The sequence below is a fragment of the Manis javanica genome, chromosome 6, assembly GCF_040802235.1.
Source record: "Manis javanica isolate MJ-LG chromosome 6, MJ_LKY, whole genome shotgun sequence".
Classification (NCBI taxonomy): Eukaryota; Metazoa; Chordata; class Mammalia; order Pholidota; family Manidae; genus Manis; species Manis javanica.
The window spans coordinates 140266069-140285680 of record NC_133161.1 but is presented as its reverse complement, the minus strand read 5'-3'; the positions used below and the strand labels follow the sequence as shown (position 1 = coordinate 140285680).

The window sequence follows — 19612 nt, the reverse complement described above, 5'->3', positions numbered from 1 at the left end:
CTCACCTCTCCTTCACCTGGAGGCCTCACTGCTGCTGGGCCTCATGGCCCCTTCTGTCTACAGTCCTAAGCGGTCAAAGATTCTGACTATGAAAGAGTCAGAAAAAAGAAAAACAAGCCTGTCTTTGACATGGTGAAAGGGGTATTCCAGGAGCAAGTCACTATTTCTATTTGAGAATTTGCCATGAAAGTCCCCTTCACTTGCAAGGACAGAAAAAACCATATATGAGCTCCAGAACAATCGTTTGACCCAAATGAGAATCTATTCCTATCCCTGTAGCTCTGGGAAAATTGATTAGAAGAACAGAAAATACTCTCTCTCCCGTGATCTCTTTCCAAGCAAAAGGAGCCTAAGGGTAGAAATTAGGGAGCCTGTGTTTCCGTCCTGGTCACAGACCTGCCATTGGATCCTTGGAGACTCAATGTGCTACGCACTTTATAATTTCACACCAGGAGTTCCTAATCCCCAGGGCAGAGGAATGAGTGCCTCCCTCTGTCGGTTCCTTCATCATCCCTGGAGTCCATGCACAGGTCTGTAAAGGAGGAAGGTCTGGGGCATGGTCACTTGCCATTTCTAGCACTTTCCAAAAGCTTCTGGGACTGCAGTAGTAAAATATTAAATCATGGTTTTAGCACTCTCCGTGCTTGTGGATTCACCTACCCAAAACAGAGTGGTAAAGAGAGCAGGAGTGGACCCTCAAGTCTGAATGAGTTTAAAAGTCCTTACGTGTGAGACTGCAGACTGTGATACAACTTCTTTGACCTTGTATATATATATTTGCATCTCATTTTACCTATGCATATCACTAAAATGAGATGAGTAAAGGAGCAGTATATAAGGTTGTGGGGGATTGAATCAATGAACTCACATAAAGTATGTGCACAAACATACCTGATGCATAAAAAGAGCCTGGTAAGTGTTAGAATCCCTCCCCCTGCCCCTAATCCACACTCATTATATTGGGTTTCTCAACCTTGTCACTATTGACACTGTGGACTAAATCATTCTTTATCGTGGAGATGGTCTGTGAATTACAGGCTGCAAGGAACCCTGGCCTCTGCCCATTAGATGCCAATAGTGATCTCACCTCACCGGTTGAAGCAATCAAAATGTTCTCCAAATATTGGCATATGTCCCTGGAGGGACAAAGTCATGTATTTTGAGAACTGCTGATATAGAAGTAATAGAAATCAGAGCAATGGTTACCTCAGGTGGTGGATAGGGGTTGGCTATTGACTGGAAGGTTCAAGAGGGGAATTTATGAGGATGTAGAAATGGTCACTGTCTTTTTCTGGATAACTAAATTAGTTTATGCTTAAGGAGAAAGCCATCAAATGGTATAATTCATATTTGTATATTCTACTTTATATAAATTAAACATCACTGAATAAAATGAAATACAATAAAGCCCTAGGGCATGAGACACTCAAGGGATCAGCTCAAAGCAATGAAGCGACAGGGTTATTACAGTGGCTATGGGGTCTTGTCCACCTGACTATACATGTGGTGGCTGCAGCAAGCATGGATCATTTTCATGTGCTTATTGGCTGTTTGCACACCATTCTTGGGATGTGTCTGTCAAATCATCTGTCCACTTATGAAAAGGTCCTTTTATCATTGAGATATAATTATTAAGTTGTTATATATTCTGATACAGTACCTGTTAAATATATAAGTGTTATAAATATTCTTCTAGTCAGTAGCTTGCCTGGGAAATATTTTCAGATAAACATATGTTGTAATTTAAATGAAGTTCATTTTGTCTTTGTTTTTCTTTCTTTAGTGCTTCCTAGCATCTGAGAAGTCTATACATGTAACAACATAATTTCCTGCTTTATTCTAGAATACTTATGTTACTTTTAGGTATATAGTTTTGATCCATTTAAAATTAATTTTTGTGCATGGTGCAAGGTAGAGATTGAAATTCCTGTTTTCCTCATGAATAGTTAGTATTCTCAGCACTTGATCAGATGTTCCTGTACCTATAGAATTACTTCGTTCCATAGTGAAAAATCAATTGGTTATCTCCTGGAGGATCTGTTTCTGAATATTCTGTTCTGTTCTATGGATTTATTTGTCTATCTTTACAACAAACCCAATCTGTCTTGATTTTCAAAGCCTAAAACTAAGTGTTAAAATCAGTTAGTGTAAATCCCTTGTGTTATATAGAACCCCTCAAGCAGTAGATGCCAACAAACAAATTCACAAGACATTCATTGTGGTAAATGCCTGTGAAGGGTAAAATAGGTGGTACTGAGAGTCAGTGATAAAGGCCTTCAGACCAGGATGAAAGTCTGTCACCTGACAGAGAAATTGAAGGAAACCCTGGGTAGGAAAAATCTCAGACCACAGTGTGGTCCTAAACGTCTCTGATAGAAAGTCCCTGAGCAGATTGCCTATCAGAAGAGGCTTGTGTTACACAGAAATTGACCAGCTAGTGCATGACCGACCATGGTAATCCTCTAGCTGGGCACATGGCCGAGTGAGCACGGACCCTGAACACCATGGTGAATCCAACAGACTATCAGCATTAGACGTCCAGTGAGGGATGCTCCCTGCAGGGGCTTCTCTTGAAGGGCAGTTAGCAGCACCTCCCTGTCTGCTAACAATCTACTTACAAAAATAAATTATACCCTAAAATTCTTTCTGATCCATTATTTATTGTTATCTATAATTGTTTCATTAATCACTTTTACATTATATTTATTAATGTTGTTAGTCAAACAAGATAATCCACTTCTACAGGTATATCTTGACCCCCTACCTTATTTTATACACTACACAAATAAGAAAACTACTGCAAAAACAGGAAAATGATAGGAAAAAAGCTTGTAGTCAATTACATCTATAGTCTATTGATGAGACAAGTTTTAAGTAAATTCACAAAATGTTGCTAGGAATACACTTTATTAACATACACCTATTACATGAAAAACCTCATTGGATAAGGAAACAATGGCTACAATATTTCTCCAACACTAGATACACCATTTTCCTTTAAGTGATAAATAATAAAATTTATATGAAGAACTGTATGTTCTCTTTCAAAATATTTAGTATCATTTTAGACAATAATGAATGCAAGTTTTATAATACACCACCCACCCACCTTATTAGGAAGATAAAATGCTTATATAATATTCCACTAATCATTGTCTCTTACGGCGGTGATACTTAATGAATGGTAGAGTTATAGGTATTCTCTTGAATATTAAATACATTGTGCTGACAGGGGCTCTCTGAAGTATGTGGGATGTGATATAGATTTTGCCACTCTCAGTGGCAACAAGGAAATTTAGAGTAATAAAAGGAAAACTGGTAAGAAAAATAGAACAAAAGGACATTTGGGGCTCTGCACCTCCTGTAAGTTGTCTGCATGATTAGAAAAAAAGCCACTCCTACTGCCCAACAGAAACAACATGGTTAAAAATGAGATATTTCTGCAGTATTTCCCACTTCTGTGTCTAGATAAGAAACCTCAGATCTCTCTAATTTTAACTTTATATAACGTATCAAACTCAACATATTTGTCTAAGATTAGGAGTAGCTCAAGAGACAAAAAGTAGTATTAAAAAATAAAAAAAAATTCAGTGCATGTGTTCCTTTAACAAACATGCTATTAGATACTTAGTTAACTGCTGCAAGGTGATGGACACACAGAAGCAAGGACATGAGACAAGGTAAGCTTTATGGGAAATGCTAAGAGAGGTCTATTACACCAATTGTAACTCAATCTGTACAAGCAACATGGATATGGATTAAGGCTCATCTTGAAAAACACCAATAAAATTTAATTAAAAAACTGAATTTCTTTACATTGCTGTTGCTTCTTACTAGAATATATTTCCCCTTTGTATTTTAATCAGGGTTTTCTTCAATGCAACTTTGACATCCTTGCTCCTCAAACTATAGATCAGGGGATTGAGCATGGGCACTATGTTAGTATAGAAAACAGAAGAAACTTTTCCCTGCTCCATAGATCCAGGAGAGGAATATTTAAGGTACATGAATGCTGCTGACCCAAAAAAAACAGAAATAGCAATGATGTGAGAGCTACAGGTACTGAAGGCTTTTGATCTTCCTTGAGCAGATTTGATATGAGCAATGCTGGTGAGGATGAAAATATAAGAAATCAGGATGGTAAAACTGGGTGCCATGATATTAATTCCCACGACAATGAGAACTATTACCTCACTGACGTAGGTGCTGGTGCAAGAAAGTTGGAGGAGAGGGAGGATGTCACACAGGTAATGGTTGATGACATTCACACTGCAGAAGCTTAGTCTAAGCATGCACCCTGTGTGGGCAGCAGCTCCACCGAGTCCCATCACATACGCAGCGAGAGTTAGCTTGGAGCAAACCTGACGGGACATGGAGACCTTATACAGCAGTGGCTTACAGATGGCCACGTAGCGGTCGTAGGCCATTGAGGTCAACATATAGCATTCAGAGATGACAAAAAAGAGGAAGAAAAACAGCTGAGTCATGCATCCCACATAGGAGATGATATTCTTCCTTGATACAAAGTTCATCAGCATCTTGGGGGTGAAAACAGAAGAGTAACACAGGTCAATGAAGGACAGATTGAAAAGGAAATAGTACATGGGGGTATGGAGGTGAGAGTTAAGGCTAATAAGAGTGATCAAGCCAAGATTGCCCAACACAGTGACAATGCAGATCATGAGAAACATAGAAAAGAGGGGTTGCTGGGGCTCTGGGTAGTCTGTTAATCCAGCAAGAATAAACTCAGTCACTAAGGAGTTATTTCTAGCCTCCACTTTCATCTCCAGAAACCTATAAGAAAGAAGAAAATTCCATTAATAGAGGAGCCAGCTCTCTCCTCACAAACTCACTGTGAGAAGGGGACTCAGAACTGCAAAAATCAACTAAGTCCTCCTTTGCACCATACAGTCTGCGGAGGCTGCCACACTCACACCTGTTCTTTGTTTGCATGAGCTGCATGTTCAAAGCAACGGCTCCTGTCTTTCCTGGAGGACAGAAGGGATGGAGGAGCTGAGTTACAAGCCTACCTACTGAGAAGCTTCAGTAGTGGAGATGCATCCCCATCTATCCATCGTATTTCTCTGGTGCTGCACTTCCCAGTTCCTGCTCATGTTTCCATCACCCTACCAGAAACCTCAGATCTCCTTGATGACCATCAAGAAAAAGAGGATTCCTCTGGGGCAGACAGCATGGGTAAATCTGCTTCAGAAAGGGAATTCATGATAATCTACAGACTTCCAGGTACAAGATTTCATGAGCCAGCAATTGTTACAGGTATTGAGGAGAGCCTGGGTAGACCGCAATTTATACCTAACCATGCATTCCTGTGTTTCTACACGTTTTCCTCCTTTGCTCCATCCTAGCTGGACAGAGAATGAATAAAGGAAGGTACATGAGCTTTACTTGGTATTGAAGGAGGGCATGAAAGAGAAACTTAATTAATTTGGGCACTGACTTAATTACTTGTGAAGTTTGTGAAATTGTATCAAGCTGAAAACTTACAACATTTTAACTTTTCTATATGTATAGTGTATTTCAGTTAAAAACTTTTCTTAAGAACGAGATATATCTGTTCTTCCTCTCATGTTGCCATATCCTAGATGTGTCAGTTGCTATATCCAGGATGTTGCTATATAATGACAGCTTCCTTCCTACCAGAATAAGGATGATGCCACCACACAGAGGGTATGAGGAGAATGATGCAGGGAGTAGATTCAGAGCTCCGTACTTTGGAGTTTCTTCTTATTCAACATACACAGTTCTCATTTCAGCAACAGTGAAAGAAAAATAGAAGCTTGATTCACTCACTTATCTTTCATTGAGACAACTTAGAGTTGACCCTTTCCATGCATTTCATCTCCACTGTCCTGAAAGAAGAACTGGCTTTTGTGGTATCAAAGTCAAGTAGCTGCAGTTAGAGAATATTCTTCTCTCTTTATTAGCAAAAGAGTCATAGAATAGACCTCAAAGTTAGAATGTTCCAGGAGTCAGTCTGAGGTGAAACTGAAACTTGTCTTTATAAATTTACTAAGAAACTATGAAGGGAAACCACAGACTTGATACCTGAGCCACCATGTCACAGAACACATGGCACTGGCTCAAAGCTTACATTTCTTGGGACCTGATCAGAAAGGCAGTTATAGTTCTCCCCTAAGACCTTCCCATCATGATGAGCTCTACAGGGAAGAAGTTGGTGTCTCTACTTAAACCCTAATTGCAACAGTAAATGTTCATAACCCATCAAGATTATAGGTTCCCCAGGTCATAGGAGGAGGAATCCTCTGCCATTCCCTAGGAAGGTACAAATAATGGATGTCACTGAAAATTTCTTTAACTACTAATCTAGGTAACATATTAGTTAAAATTAAGTTCAAAACAAAACAGTAGTAGACCCTTAGACACTGAGAAGTGACTAGTGGTAACAAGGTGAAGGTGTTGGCGCAGGACATGGGGGGAGGGTGAAGGGGACAAATGAGCACAATAATTCACAATTACAATATAAAGTGAACATGGGGACTATAGTAGAGAATGTAGAATATAGTCAATGACTCTGTAACATCTTTCCCCAATGATAGTAACTGCACTAGAGTGGTGAGGATTTAATAATATGGGTGACTGTTGAATCACGGTGTTGTACATTTGAAATGAATATAAGGTTGTGTATCAATGATACTTTCATTAAAAAGAATTTAAGCTTATAAAAGATTTATGAACATTTCAGTGAAGTATATTTATTAGGTCTTTTCAAAATATTTGAGTCCCTTTAAATAGTCAGTGTTAATGCAAATTTTATAGACATAAACAAAATAATCTTTTTCATTTATTTCAGTTTATTGTTTAATAAAAAGTTATTTAATCTAAGAATTATCCATGGTTTCATTGACATTTAGTTACTTTAAGATGTTCTAAGTCAATCTGCCTTTACTTTTAATAGGCTAAAATCACATCTATACAAAAAAATCACAATCAATAAGCTATCATTTCAGGAAAATATGGCTTTTGAATTCCCAAGTATGTATTAATGTGATGATGATGCTTCTGAGAAGGAAACTATTGTTTCTTAATTTTGAGATTACTATAGGATCACAGGAAATTGTAAAAATAATGCACAGGATCCCTTGAAATTCGCACAACTTCCTACCATGGTGACATCTTCAACAACTGTAGTACAATAGCAAAGCTAGGAAACTAACATTGGTATGACTGTATGACAGGATCACAGATTCTATCCAGCTTTCAGCAGTACTGTGTGTTTGTGTCCTGTGTCACTGTGCATCTGTTAATCCAGCCGCTGCCACAATTAGGGTACAGAAGTGCACCACTGCTATAGGGCAACTTCCTTACACCACCATTTCCCCGGCCTTCATCTCTGTCTTCTGGCAACAATGAACCTGTTGACCATCTCTGTAGCTGGGTCATTTGGAAGATAACAAATGAAACTATAATATACACAACCTCTGAAAAGTACATAAAAGTGTGAATGCACCTCTGCAATGTCTAAAAAGATTTCCAAATAGCACAGATATTATTTACTTACTGAGATACATGTGTTTTTCAATACCGAGAGCAGTTTTATCAAAACAAGCAGTTAGGAAGTTTAAACTCTGACCCAGATCAGCTATTGCATATTAAATAAAATAGAGAAGTGAAAATCAAGTATGTTAATATTAGAGTCAGGGAATGTGAGGTCATTTAAAGCCATACGACAAGAATTTAGAAATGTGAATATCTAAAAAGCACAAAAAAGCCATCAATCCAGCTTTGCCAAATTTCAAAATACCAATATATTGAGTGGAAATTAGAAAAAGAGTAAACTAGTAGATATTATTACAATTATCTGAGAACATTTAAATCTCCAGTTAACATGTCATATGAAATTTTTGAGCAAAACCTCGTTTTCCCTGTTTGCTCAGGAGAAAAATAATCAACATCCAATTACAGAAAATACACTGAACAATTTATTTCCTTTACCACATATTTGTTTATTGTCACTCTCATTACTCTCCTAGCTACAGTTTGAGTCTTTGGTACATCACAATCCACATGGTAGTAGCACATGGAAAACAACTAAAACAGGGCTGATCTAGCTGTTCCCAGGTCCACCAGCCTGTGAGTTTAACTGTTTCTATACCAAATGACTTCAGCTTTTATCTTATCTGCAGGTTCCCTGTCATTCCCATAATATTCTTAGAGACTTCCAGAAAGGAGAGTTATAGAAAAGTCTTTCTTCTTTAATTCCTCTATTTTCTACTCCTTCTTCATGAGCTTTGATTACCTCTCACTGCTTTCCCTTCCTAGGATGCTGTCCTCTCAATCCCTGAACCCCCACAAATACAGCCACAGCCATGCTTCGGCATTCATAGGACCATTAGTGTGTCACTGCGTATTGTAAGTTTTAATCAAAGCGTTATGGATAGTGGAGGATAATCATAGTTTACAGAACAGGTAAATACATTCAGAATGAAGGGTAGTTTCCAAAATGTCATAATCCTTTCTCTAATGAAGAACTAATGACATGTTCTGGAGAAACTGTCACACTCTTTTTTTTTGCACAAAAAGTCAGCTCTGAAAATAGAAATGTTTCTCATATTTCATGTTTACGAAAATAAAAATAAAGTAGAAAGTATACTAGGAAGACTAGTTTTCAAATCAGGGGACTAATAGTCTGTTCTAGACGTTTCTTCAGGAAGCCGTGTGACTTTAAGTAAACCATTACCCTGAGTTTCAGTATTCTGTCTACCTAATAAATGTACACTGACAATTTATTATGTCCTACTTTCAGTGTAAGAACAAAAATGAAATTTCTGCTAAAAGAACCTCAACACACAGAATTTACAGATAAAAAGTGAGCAATATTTCATAATTTTTCATGGAATCTGCTGTAATTGTGAAACACTGGCATATGCAGGAGTCACATTTCTGCCCACGGGAGGCTGAAAGAGTAGGGGCAGATCACCTTATTCACACTTCCAATAGCATATTACAAGTGGCAGGCAAGTCACGTCGCAATACACGAGGTCACACTAGTGGTACTTTATTGATCATTTGCAGACTCATCTTTTGCAAGAGAACAATCGTCAGAATCACCATGCAAAAAACTGATGAATTCCTTCCTTAACATTTTTCTTAAATAAGAATAATGAGAAAATAAGAAGAGATTATAAAACTCTTGATGAAAGGAACATCTACTTAAAATATTGGAAATGAATTTAAGGAAGAGTCAAATTTCCAGTGTGATGGTGAGAAAGAAATAGGATAAGAAACCTGCCACTAAAAATATTGTAAACAAACATGCAAAATCTTCCTCTCCTGTCACTACCAGTGCTGAGATATTGATCTGGATCTGAACTTTCTCCTGCTCAAGGTCATTCTCAGAGCAAGTTTAACATCCTTGTTCCTCAAGCTGTAGATTATGGGGTTCATCATGGGGGCCACATTGGTATAAAAGACAGAGAAGATTTTTCCCACATCCACAGATCCAGCAGAAGAAGGTTGGAGATACATAAATGCACATGATCCAAAGAATAAAGAAACAGCAATGATGTGGGAACTGCAAGTGGTGAAGGCTTTGGACCTGCCCTCAATGGAGCTGATGTGGAGGATGCTGGAGATGATGAAACCATAGGAGACAAAGATGGTGATACAGGGAAAAACGATGTTGATGCCCGCCACAATGAACTCCACCAGCTCATTGGCATGGGTGCTGGTGCAGGACAGCTGGAGCAACGGAAAGACATCACAAAAATAATGGTTGATGGTGTTGGCATCACAGAAGGTCAGTCTCAGCATGCATCCAGTGTGGGCCATGGAACCAGAAAAGGCCATCAAGTAGGAACCAAGCATCAGGCTGGCACACACCTTAGGGGACATGGCAGCATTATACAAAAGTGGGTTGCAGATGGCCACATAGCGATCATAGGCCATTGATGTCAGCACATAGCATTCAGAAATGACAAAGAAACAGAAAAAACAGAACTGGGTCATGCACCCCATGTACGAGATAATGTTCTTCTTTGATAAGAAATTCATCAGCATTTTGGGTGTAAATACTGAAGAATAGCAGATGTCTATGAAGGACAAGTTCAACAGGAAAAAGTACATGGGGGTGTGCAGGTGTGAATTTAGCCCAATTAGAGTTATCAAGCTCAAATTTCCCAACTGAGTGACCATATACATTACTAGAAACAGGAAAAACAGGGGCAGTTGGAGATCTGGTTGGTCTGTTAATCCCAGAAGAATAAATTCAGTAACTGAAGAACCATTTCCAAAAGCCATTCTTCTCTAAGGGGATCTGTGGTCAGGAGGAAAAGGGTTATATTAGAGGACAACTCAGTTTTTCCTGCAATATCTCATCTGACATGAGAGGGTATATACTGGGAATATCGAAGAATAGCCCAATCTGTACATATAGAGTCTCCTTTACCATTAACATGATACTGAATGACACTGACACAGCACTAATAATCTAAATAGGGCTGATGGGCATGACATATTTAAAGTACAGAGTTCACTGCTACCATAGGCAAACCAGGTTACTGGAAAACCTAAGGGATAAGATAGAGGAAAGGTGGGCCAAGACAGAGCTTCCCTTCTCTGATCTCACCATTTCTCATTCACCTCCTGCAAGGTGATGGACACACAGAAGCAAAGAAATGAGACAAATGGAAATGCTAAGAGAAGTCTGTACACCCAATTTTAACACAGTCTATACAGTAAAATGGTTACGGATAAAGGCTCATCTTGGAAAACACCAGTAACATTTAATTAAAAAATTGAATTTCTTTACAATGCTGCTGCTTCTAACTAGAATTTATTTCCCCCTTGTATTTTAAACAGCATTTTCTTCAATGCAACTTTGACATCCTTGTTTCTCAAACTGTAGATCAGGGGATTGAGCATGGGCACTATGTTAGTATAGAAAACAGAAGAAACTTTTGCCTACTCCACAGACTCAGGAGAAGGGTATTTCAGATACATGAATGCTGCGGACCCCCAAAAAAAAACAGAAATAGGAATGATGTGAGAGCTACAGGTACTGAAGGCTTTTAACCTTCCATGAGCAGATTTGATATGAACAACGCTAGTGAGGATGAAGATATAAGAAATCAGGATGGTAAAACTAGGTGCCGTGATATTAATTCCCAAGACGATGAGAACTACTACCTCACTGACGTAGGTGCTGGTGCAAGAAAGCTAGAGAAGAGGGAGGATGTCACACAGGTAATGGTTGATGACATTCACACTGCAGAAGCTTAGTCTAAGCATGCACCCTGTGTGGGCAGCAGCTCCACCGAGTCCCATCACATACGCAGCGAGAGTTAGCTTGGAGCAAACCTGACGGGACATGGAGACCTTATACAGCAGTGGCTTACAGATGGCCACGTAGCAGTCGTAGGCCATTGAGGTCAACATATAGCATTCAGAGATGACAAAAAAGAGGAAGAAAAACAGCTGAGCCATGCATCCCACATAGGAGATGATATTCTTCCTTGATACAAAGTTCATCAGCATCTTGGGGGTGAAAACAGAAGAGTAACACAGGTCAATGAAGGACAGATTGAAAAGGAAATAATACATGGGGGTATGGAGGTGAGAGTTAAGGCCAATAAGACTGATCAAGCCAAGGTTGCCCAACACAGTGACAATGTAGATCATGAGAAACAGATAAAAGAGGGGTTGCTGGAGCTCTGGGTGGTCTGTTAATCCAGCAAGAATAAATTCAGTCACTAAGGAGTCATTTCTAGCCACCATTTTCATCTTTAGAAACCTATAAGTAGAGAAGAAAATTTCATCAGTAGAGGACCCAGCTCTCTCCTCACAAACTCACTGTGAGAAGTGGACTCAGAATTGCTAAAATGAAGTAAGTCCTCCTTTGCATCATACAGTCTGCGGAGGCTGCCACACACACACACCTGTTCTTTGTTTGCATGAGCTGCACGTTAGAAGCAACGGCTCCTGTCTTTCCTAGAGGACAGAAGGGATGGAGGAGCTGAGTTACAAGCCTACCTACTGAGAAGCTTCAGTAGTGGGGATGCATCCCCATCTGTCCCTCCTATTCCTTTGATCCTGCACTTCCCAGTTCCTACTTATGTTTCCATTACACTGCCAGAAACTTCTGCTCTCCTGTGATGACCATCAAGAAAAAGAGGATTCCTCCAGGGCAGACAGCATGGGTAAATCTGCTTCACAAAGGCATCAGGTACAAGATTTCATGAGCCAACAATTGTTCCAGGTACTGAGGAGAGCCTGGGTAGCCTACAATTTACGCCTAACCATGCATTCCTGTGTTTCTACACGTTCCCCTCCTTTGTTCCATCCTAGCTGGACAGAGAACGAATAAAGGAAGGGCCATGAGCTTTCCTTGGTTTTGCAGCTGAGCATGAAAGAGAAACATAATTACTTTGGACACTGATTAAATTACTTGTGAAGTTTGTGAAAATATATCAACTGAATACTTGCAGCACTTTAACTTTTCTAAATAGATAGTAATTTCAATTAAAAACTTTTCTTACAAACAAAATTCATCTGTTTTTTCTCTGATGTTGCTGTATCCTGTATGTGTCACTTGGCACTGACAGAGCTTCCCTGCTACCAGAATGCGGATGGTGCCACCACAGAGAGGGTATGCTGACAAGAATGCTGGGAGTACAGTCAGAGCTCTGTACTTTGGAGTTTCTTCTTATTCAATATAAACAGTTCTCATTTCAGCAACAGTGAGAGAAAAATAGAAAGCTGATTCACTCACTCATCTTCCATTAAGACAACTTAATGGTGACCCTTTCCATGCATTTCATCTCCACTGTCCTGGAAGAAGAATTGGCTTTTGTGGTATCAAAGTCAAGTAGCTGGAGTCAAAGAATATTCTCCTCTTTATTAGCTAAAGAGTTATAGCATAGATCTCAAACTCTGAAAGATCCAGGAGTCACACTGAGGTGTGACTCAAACTTGTCTTTATAAATTTACTAAGAAACTCTGAAGGGAAACCACAGACTTGACACATGAGCCACCATGTCACAGAACACATGGCACTGGCTTAAAGCTTATATTTCTTGGGACCTGATCAGAAAGGCAGTTTTGTTCTCCCCTAGGACCTTCCCAACATGATGAGCTCTACAGGGAAAAAGTTGGTGTCTATACTTAAACCCCAGTTGTAACAGTAAATATTCATAACCCATCAAGGATTACACGTTCCCCAGGGCACAGGAGAAGAATCCTCCGTCATCTGCTAGGAAGGTACAAATAATGGATGTCATTGAAAATTTCTTCAATTACAAATCTAGGTAACATATTAGTTTAAATTTAAGTTCAAAACAAAACAGTAGTAGACCCTTAGACACTGAGAAGTGACTAGTGGTAACAAGGTGAAGGAGTTGTGGCTGGTCATGGGGGGAGGGTGAAGGGGATAAATGAGCACAATAGTTCACAATAACAATATAAGGTGGACACAGGAACCATAGTACAGCATGGAGAATATAGTCAATGATTTGGTAACAACTTTCTACATTGATAGATAGTAACTGCACTAGACGGGGGAGGATTTAATTATATAGGTAGACTGTTGAATCATATTTTGTACATTTGAAACCAATTATCAATTATACTTGTTAAAAAAAAGAATTTCAGTTCATAAAAATTTATGAACATTTCAGTGAAGTATATTTATTAGGTCTTTTTTAACATTCGACTCCCTCTAAATAATCATTGTTAATGCAAATTTATAGGCATAAACAAAAATACTCTTTTTCATTGATTTCAGAGTTTATTGTTTAATAAAAAGTTATTTAATATAAGAATGATCTACTATTTCATGGACATTTAGTTACTTTGAGTTGTTCTAAGTCAGTATGCCATTACTTTTAATAGGCTAAAATCACATCTATAGGAAAAGTCACTATCAATAAGCAAACATTTCAGGAAAATAGAGCTTTAGAATTCCAAGTATGTACTAACATGATCATGTTTGTGAGAAGGAATCTAATTTTTTTACATTTTGAAATTACTATAGATACACAGGAAATAGCAAAAATAATGCACAGAATCCTTAAAATCCACCCACCTTCCTACCATGGTGACATCTTCAACAACTGTAGTACAATAGCAAAGCCAGGAAACTGACATTGGTATGACTGTATAACAGGATCATTATTCATTCAGCTTTCAACAGTATTGTATTTATGTGTTTGTGTCCTGCATGACTGTGTATGTGTGCATCTGTCAATCTAATTACTACCACAATTAGTACACAGAACTGTTCCACTACCACAGTGGAACTTCCTTACACCACCTCTTCACAGTCAAATTCTACCCCACATTCCCAACCTTCATCTATAGGCAACCACAATAACCTATAGACCATCTCCGTAATTGGGTTCTTTGGAAGATAACAAATCAAGCTATAGAATATACAACCTATGAAACTGGCTTTTTCATTAAGCGTGATGCTCTTCAGTCTACCACAACTGTCTCATGTATCAGTGGTCCATTCCCTTTATCGCTGAGTTGTATTCCATTTTTTTACAACCCACATTTATTTAACCTTCTATAGTAATTAAAACTCGCTAGGTCCTTATTTAATACAAAACAACATCTGTATTGTTTATATGAAATTTTTCAAGGGCAAGAGCCAGAAGATCACAGTTAAGAATGGTTTCTTCTTACCACTTTTTAAATCATTATTGTGGTATGATTTGGATACAATAATATGCATCCATTTTAAAAATACAATTCAATGACTTTCAAAAAATAATAGTCATGAAACCACCACCGAAATCAGAATCTAGAGCATTTCTATCACCCCTCCCCAAATTTCCCTCATATCCCTTTGCAATCCACCCCCTCTCCTTTTTTCATTATGTACGGATGCTAAAATTTGTCAAATGATCTTCTGCATCTACTGAGATGATCATATGAATTCTATTAATCTGGTGTATCACCTTTATTTGTGTATGTTGAACCATACTTGTATCCCCTGGTAAAGGACCACCTCATTATGGTTTATGATCCTTTTAATGTGCTGTTCAATTCAGTTGCTAGAATTTTGTTGAGAAATTTTGCATCATTATTCATCAGAGACACTTACCTGTAGTTTCCTTTCCTTTTAGTGTCTTACCTGGCATTGCTATGAGAGTAATTCTGGCCTTGTAAAATGAGTTTGAGAGTAGCCCTTGTCTGCAATTTTTGGAAGAGTTTAAGGTTTGGGATTAATTCTTCTTTAAACATTTGGTAGACCCACCAGCGAAACCAGTTAGTCCTGGGATTTTCTTTGTTGGGAGGTTTTTGATTATTGATACAATCTCCTTACGCCTTATTGGTTTGTTTATATTTTCTATTTCTTAATGATTCAGTCTTGGCAGATTTCATGTTTCTAGGAATGTATACATTTCTTCTAGGTTATCCAAACTTGTTTAGACTTAATTGTTCATAGTAGTCTTATATGGTTCTTTCTATTATTGTAGATCAGCTGTAATGTTTCCTTTTCATCATTACATCTTAATCATCATATGACTACCTTCTTTGTCTCCTTCAGCATTGTTAGTCTATTTTGTCTGATATAAGTAGAGCTACCTCTGCTGTTCTTTGGATTCTACTCGCATAGAATATCTTTTTCTGTCCGCTTACTTTCAGTTGTATGTGTGTTCTTAAAGCTATAGTCTCTTGTAGGGAGCATATAGTTGAGTCTTTTTTATTATTATTACCTATTCAGCCACTCGATGCCTTTTACCTGGAAATTTTAAACTATTTACATTTAAAGTAATTACTGATAGTAAGGGTTTACTAATGTCATTTTATGTTTCACAATGTTAACACCTATGGGGGTGGAGGTGCTTTCTAGAGCAGGTTTAGTGCTGATGTATGGAAACTTGTTTAGATTTAATTGTTCATAGCAATCTTATATGATCCTTTCTATTATTGTAGTATCAGTTGTAATGTTTCCTCTTCATCATTACATCTTGATCATGTTATCACTACCTTCTTTGTTTCCTTCAGCATTGCTTTTAAAATTCTCTTTGTCTTTGACTTTGGACGGTTGATTAGGTATCTTGGAGATCACACTGGGTTGACCTATTAACTCAATGAAGTTGGATGTCTAACTACTGGAATGGTCTGCTCAGAACAGTACACACCAGGCTGCACAAAAACAGACCTGTCAGCAAGCACATCAAGACCAAGAAGAGCTCTACCTCATCTGGCTCCCCAGGGGCCCTTTCCACAACAAAAGTCCCTGGTGCACCCCTACCTGGGAGGTGGCTTTGGTAACCAGACAGCAAAGTATCAGGGAGTGAAAATGTCCCCCATGCACCACCACCCTCCCTTCTCCAAGTGCTTGGAGGCAGAACTGTCTTTATCCAGGGGACTGTTTCCTTTCCCTCTTGGGATTTCTTATACATAAAAAAAAATTGAAAAGAAATATGAGAAATGCCAATTTCACAATGTTAACACCTATGGTGAGGGGCTTTCTAAACATCTGGTCCCAAAATGTGTCATTCCAAATCAAAGTTACTCTCTGGAGGTGGAAAAGATACAACATGAAAGGTAAAAGGGGAAACCTGGGCAAATTTAGCAGGTTGGTGACAAAGAGGAAAGGATCCAAGAACAGGGTGGAGTTGGGGTCTGCTGGGTGCCTGCAGGGCAAGGACCACTCCCACGTCATGGGGCACCAGGACCTCTGGGAGCAGTGGGCTGGAGCTCAGGCGCCCCTGCACCCCAGGTACATTCCTGTTCAAGAACAAGTGCTCCACATTCAACCCCTTTTCAGATGTAGCTAGGGTTTTGTCTGTGAATGTGGGTCTGTCAGGATACGCTGGGGACCCTTCATGAGGCTGGGACACTATCCACGCAGACTGAGTTTTGTTGTGTTGCAAAGACTAGTGCTGTCCCCCCTCCCCACGGTGCCCTATACCCTCGTCTGCAGCCCACCCTATTACACTTCCTCTGAGTATGGTTCCACCCTTCCCTCAAAAATTGCCTGCAACCAGCTTTGCTTCTCCACAGTCCAAGTATGGGCTGCCAAGAAAGGTGCTGTGAGGCAGAGACAGAGGCAGCGAGAAGATGGGAATCCAAGCAGAGGCAGGAAGTGAGCCCCCATCAGCCCGAGAGAGGTGGGAGACACCAGGACCTGAGGAGGTGGGAGGCCGTGGAAGCGAGGCTGGGGCTGCCAGCAGGCAGCAGCGTGAAGCAGCAACCTGGCCAGGAGGCCGTGAGCCGAGAGAACCCGAAGGCACAGAAGCCCCAAAACATGAGGCCTGGAATAATGAGGGCCTGAAGCACAAAGAGACGGGGCCCCCTTAAACATGAGGGACTTAGACACAAAGGAAAGGATCTCTGGGATGAATGAAGGCCAAAAGGGGGCCTGACGTCCAAAGATGGCAGATGCAGATGTGTAATTAGGGGGGCTGAGGGCCAAGCAACAGAGGCGCTGAGAAGGGGGGCAGTGAGGTGGGATGCGGTAGTAGGGGGCTGGAGCCCCAGGAGTGGAGGGGCAGAGGGTCTCCCCGGGTGGAGTCAGGTTCCCTACTGCTCTAGCACGACGAATGTCAGAGATGCGGCACCCAGGCCTGGGCACGCTTCTTGCTTTTAACGCACCCAAGATCTTGGGCATGAGCATGCTTACCTTGCAGTCCCCGGTGTCCTCTGCCGTGCGCTCCTCTGCCCGAGGGCCACCGGACGCCCCCTTCCTGCGGACCACCAGACGGCTGCAGACGTGCTCCCGGACGGCGCGCATGCTCTCCACCTGCGCAACAGCGGCGGCCCTCCTCCTCGCCTGCCGGCCGCGTGCGGCTGAAACCGCCTTCTGTCCCCATCCCGTCCTCTTGGAAACTGGCTGAACATCTGGCCTTGTCGGACAGTCGGGGGTCAGGCCTCCGGCAGCTGCGGAGCGGCCCAGCCCAGGGCTGCAGTGGATCCCGGGCTGGGCCACGGCCAGGACGTCCGTGGGGCTTCCAGCCGTGTACGCGGCTCTGCTCCGGAATGGCCTCTGCAGGCCTCTCTCAAGGCTGCTGCAGCCTCACGAGGCAACGGCCGTGGCCACGGGCATCCGCGGCCCGCCTGTCCCCCCGGCAGCCTCCGTGCAGTCACCTCGGCCCTGCGACGACCGCGGAGCTCTGCTGCCGGGTCGCCTTCGGCGCTGGGAAGCCGCCCGTCCTGCTCTGCGCGCCCCTCACCCTTGGGGCTCTCCAACCCCCGGAGGCGCAGGGAGCCCCTGGGGGGCCTCCGCGGCCAGGTCTGCGAAGACTCCCGGAGAAGGTAAGGGTGCGGCTGCCTGGGCGGAGGCGAGGCTTTCCTCCTGCTCAGCAAACCTGCTGCGCGGCTGCCTCTCTGAGCCGCGTACTCGGGCGCTGTCTCTCCTTTCCCGGGGTTCGGATGAGGTGGGCCTACGCTTGGCTCCGGTGAGGAAAGTGTCCGGCCCGGCGAGGAAGTGCAGCGGCCCAGGGCGGAGAGGAAGCGAATGGGCCGCGGGCCCGCGCCGCCAGGGCGCAGCGTGGAGCCCCCGCGCGCAGCCGCCGTGCCAAGGGGCGCGCGGGCCCGCAGGCCGCCGTGGAGGCCGCCGCGCTAGCCCCCACCTCATCGTCATTAATCATAAGCAAAGGCGTCTGGGCATAACAAAAGCACTATTATCTACAATTTATGATTATTCATTCAATCCTAATATATGTGTAACAGAGTTTCAGAGCTGCAAGCACATACCCCAGTGTGCTTGCCCAGTTTAAAAAAAAAATGACCCCCGCCCAGTAGATTTTTCCCTTGTATCATCCCCTCTCCTTTGAGTGTGGGTGGTAACTATAAATTTAATGAGAATCATTCTAGTGACTATGGTTTGTTCCATGGTACAGATGACCTTAAATTAGGCAGATTGTCAGGGCAGGCCTAATCAATCACGTGAGCATTTTTAAAGCAGAGAGGTTTTCTCAAACTAGTGGCAGAAAGGGAAGCCAGAGAGAAACAAATTTCACAACTACCGTGCAGTGTTCATATGCAGTTCTTCGTGTCTTTAACCTTACAATTCCAGCAAATGAATTGCAGGTAATGGAGCCATGTTTCCTGTTGTCACAGAAATGTCACAAATACGTAAGAGGAAGGCTGGAATGAATTATGCAGACTGTGTGCTCCTAGACTTCCACCTTAAAAATTCAGCTGTAGGACTTCTGATAAGAGATGGCAGATACAGCCCATGATTAAACCACTTTTACTTTCTGAAAGCCCACTAAAATGATAAAGGCACTAAAAGTCAGGGGCACAGGTATGTTCCATTAACCTGCTGGGACAAGAACAGCAGGGGGAAGAATAGTTGGAAGAAATTTGGGAAGCTGGAATGCAGAGAATGATCAGTAACTGACCCAGGGCCCCCAAAAGCTTAATTCTAAGCTATGCGGTAGAAGCAAATACCACACAGCACATCATCTCCTATATGCTCAGTGTTTTAGTGGCACGGAACACCTCTGAAAGTAGAAGTGAAGGAGAGGATAAAAGCAGGAGATCTACTTGAAAAGCCGTTAAAGAAATAGGCATATCCCCAGATTCTCTCTTCCACTCAGTGCATTCAAGTGAATGCCCCTCCTGAGTCCCAGGAAAAGACCAGGTTGTTATATAGAGTGTGAAATGGAGGATCTCT

At 41.4% G+C, this 19612-nt stretch overlaps 2 protein-coding genes and 1 pseudogene across 3 annotated transcripts; all 3 read right to left on the bottom strand.

Annotated features, from left to right (window-relative positions):
- Window positions 1–3833: 3833 nt before the first annotated feature.
- On the bottom strand, window positions 3834–5860 carry LOC118968825 (olfactory receptor 8B3-like). 2 transcript variants are annotated; one of them, XM_073239977.1, is made up of 2 exons: window positions 5832–5860; window positions 3834–4767 (listed from the first exon to the last, which is right to left on the bottom strand). In XM_073239977.1, the coding sequence occupies exons 1-2, from the start codon at window positions 5858–5860 to the stop codon at window positions 3834–3836; spliced, it is 963 nt and encodes a 320-aa protein (XP_073096078.1). The 2 variants fall into 2 exon arrangements, with proteins under 2 accessions (XP_073096078.1, XP_036856856.2); XM_037000961.2 differs by lacking the exon at window positions 5832–5860 and having other exon boundaries at window positions 3834–4784.
- Window positions 5861–9318: 3458 nt separating this feature from the next.
- LOC118968804 (olfactory receptor 8B3-like) lies at window positions 9319–10278 on the bottom strand. The gene has a single exon (XM_037000848.2). The coding sequence runs from the start codon at window positions 10276–10278 to the stop codon at window positions 9319–9321; it is 960 nt and encodes a 319-aa protein (XP_036856743.2).
- A 528-nt stretch (window positions 10279–10806) lies between these two features.
- LOC140850230 (olfactory receptor 8B3-like) lies at window positions 10807–11760 on the bottom strand (annotated as a pseudogene).
- Window positions 11761–19612: the final 7852 nt, after the last annotated feature.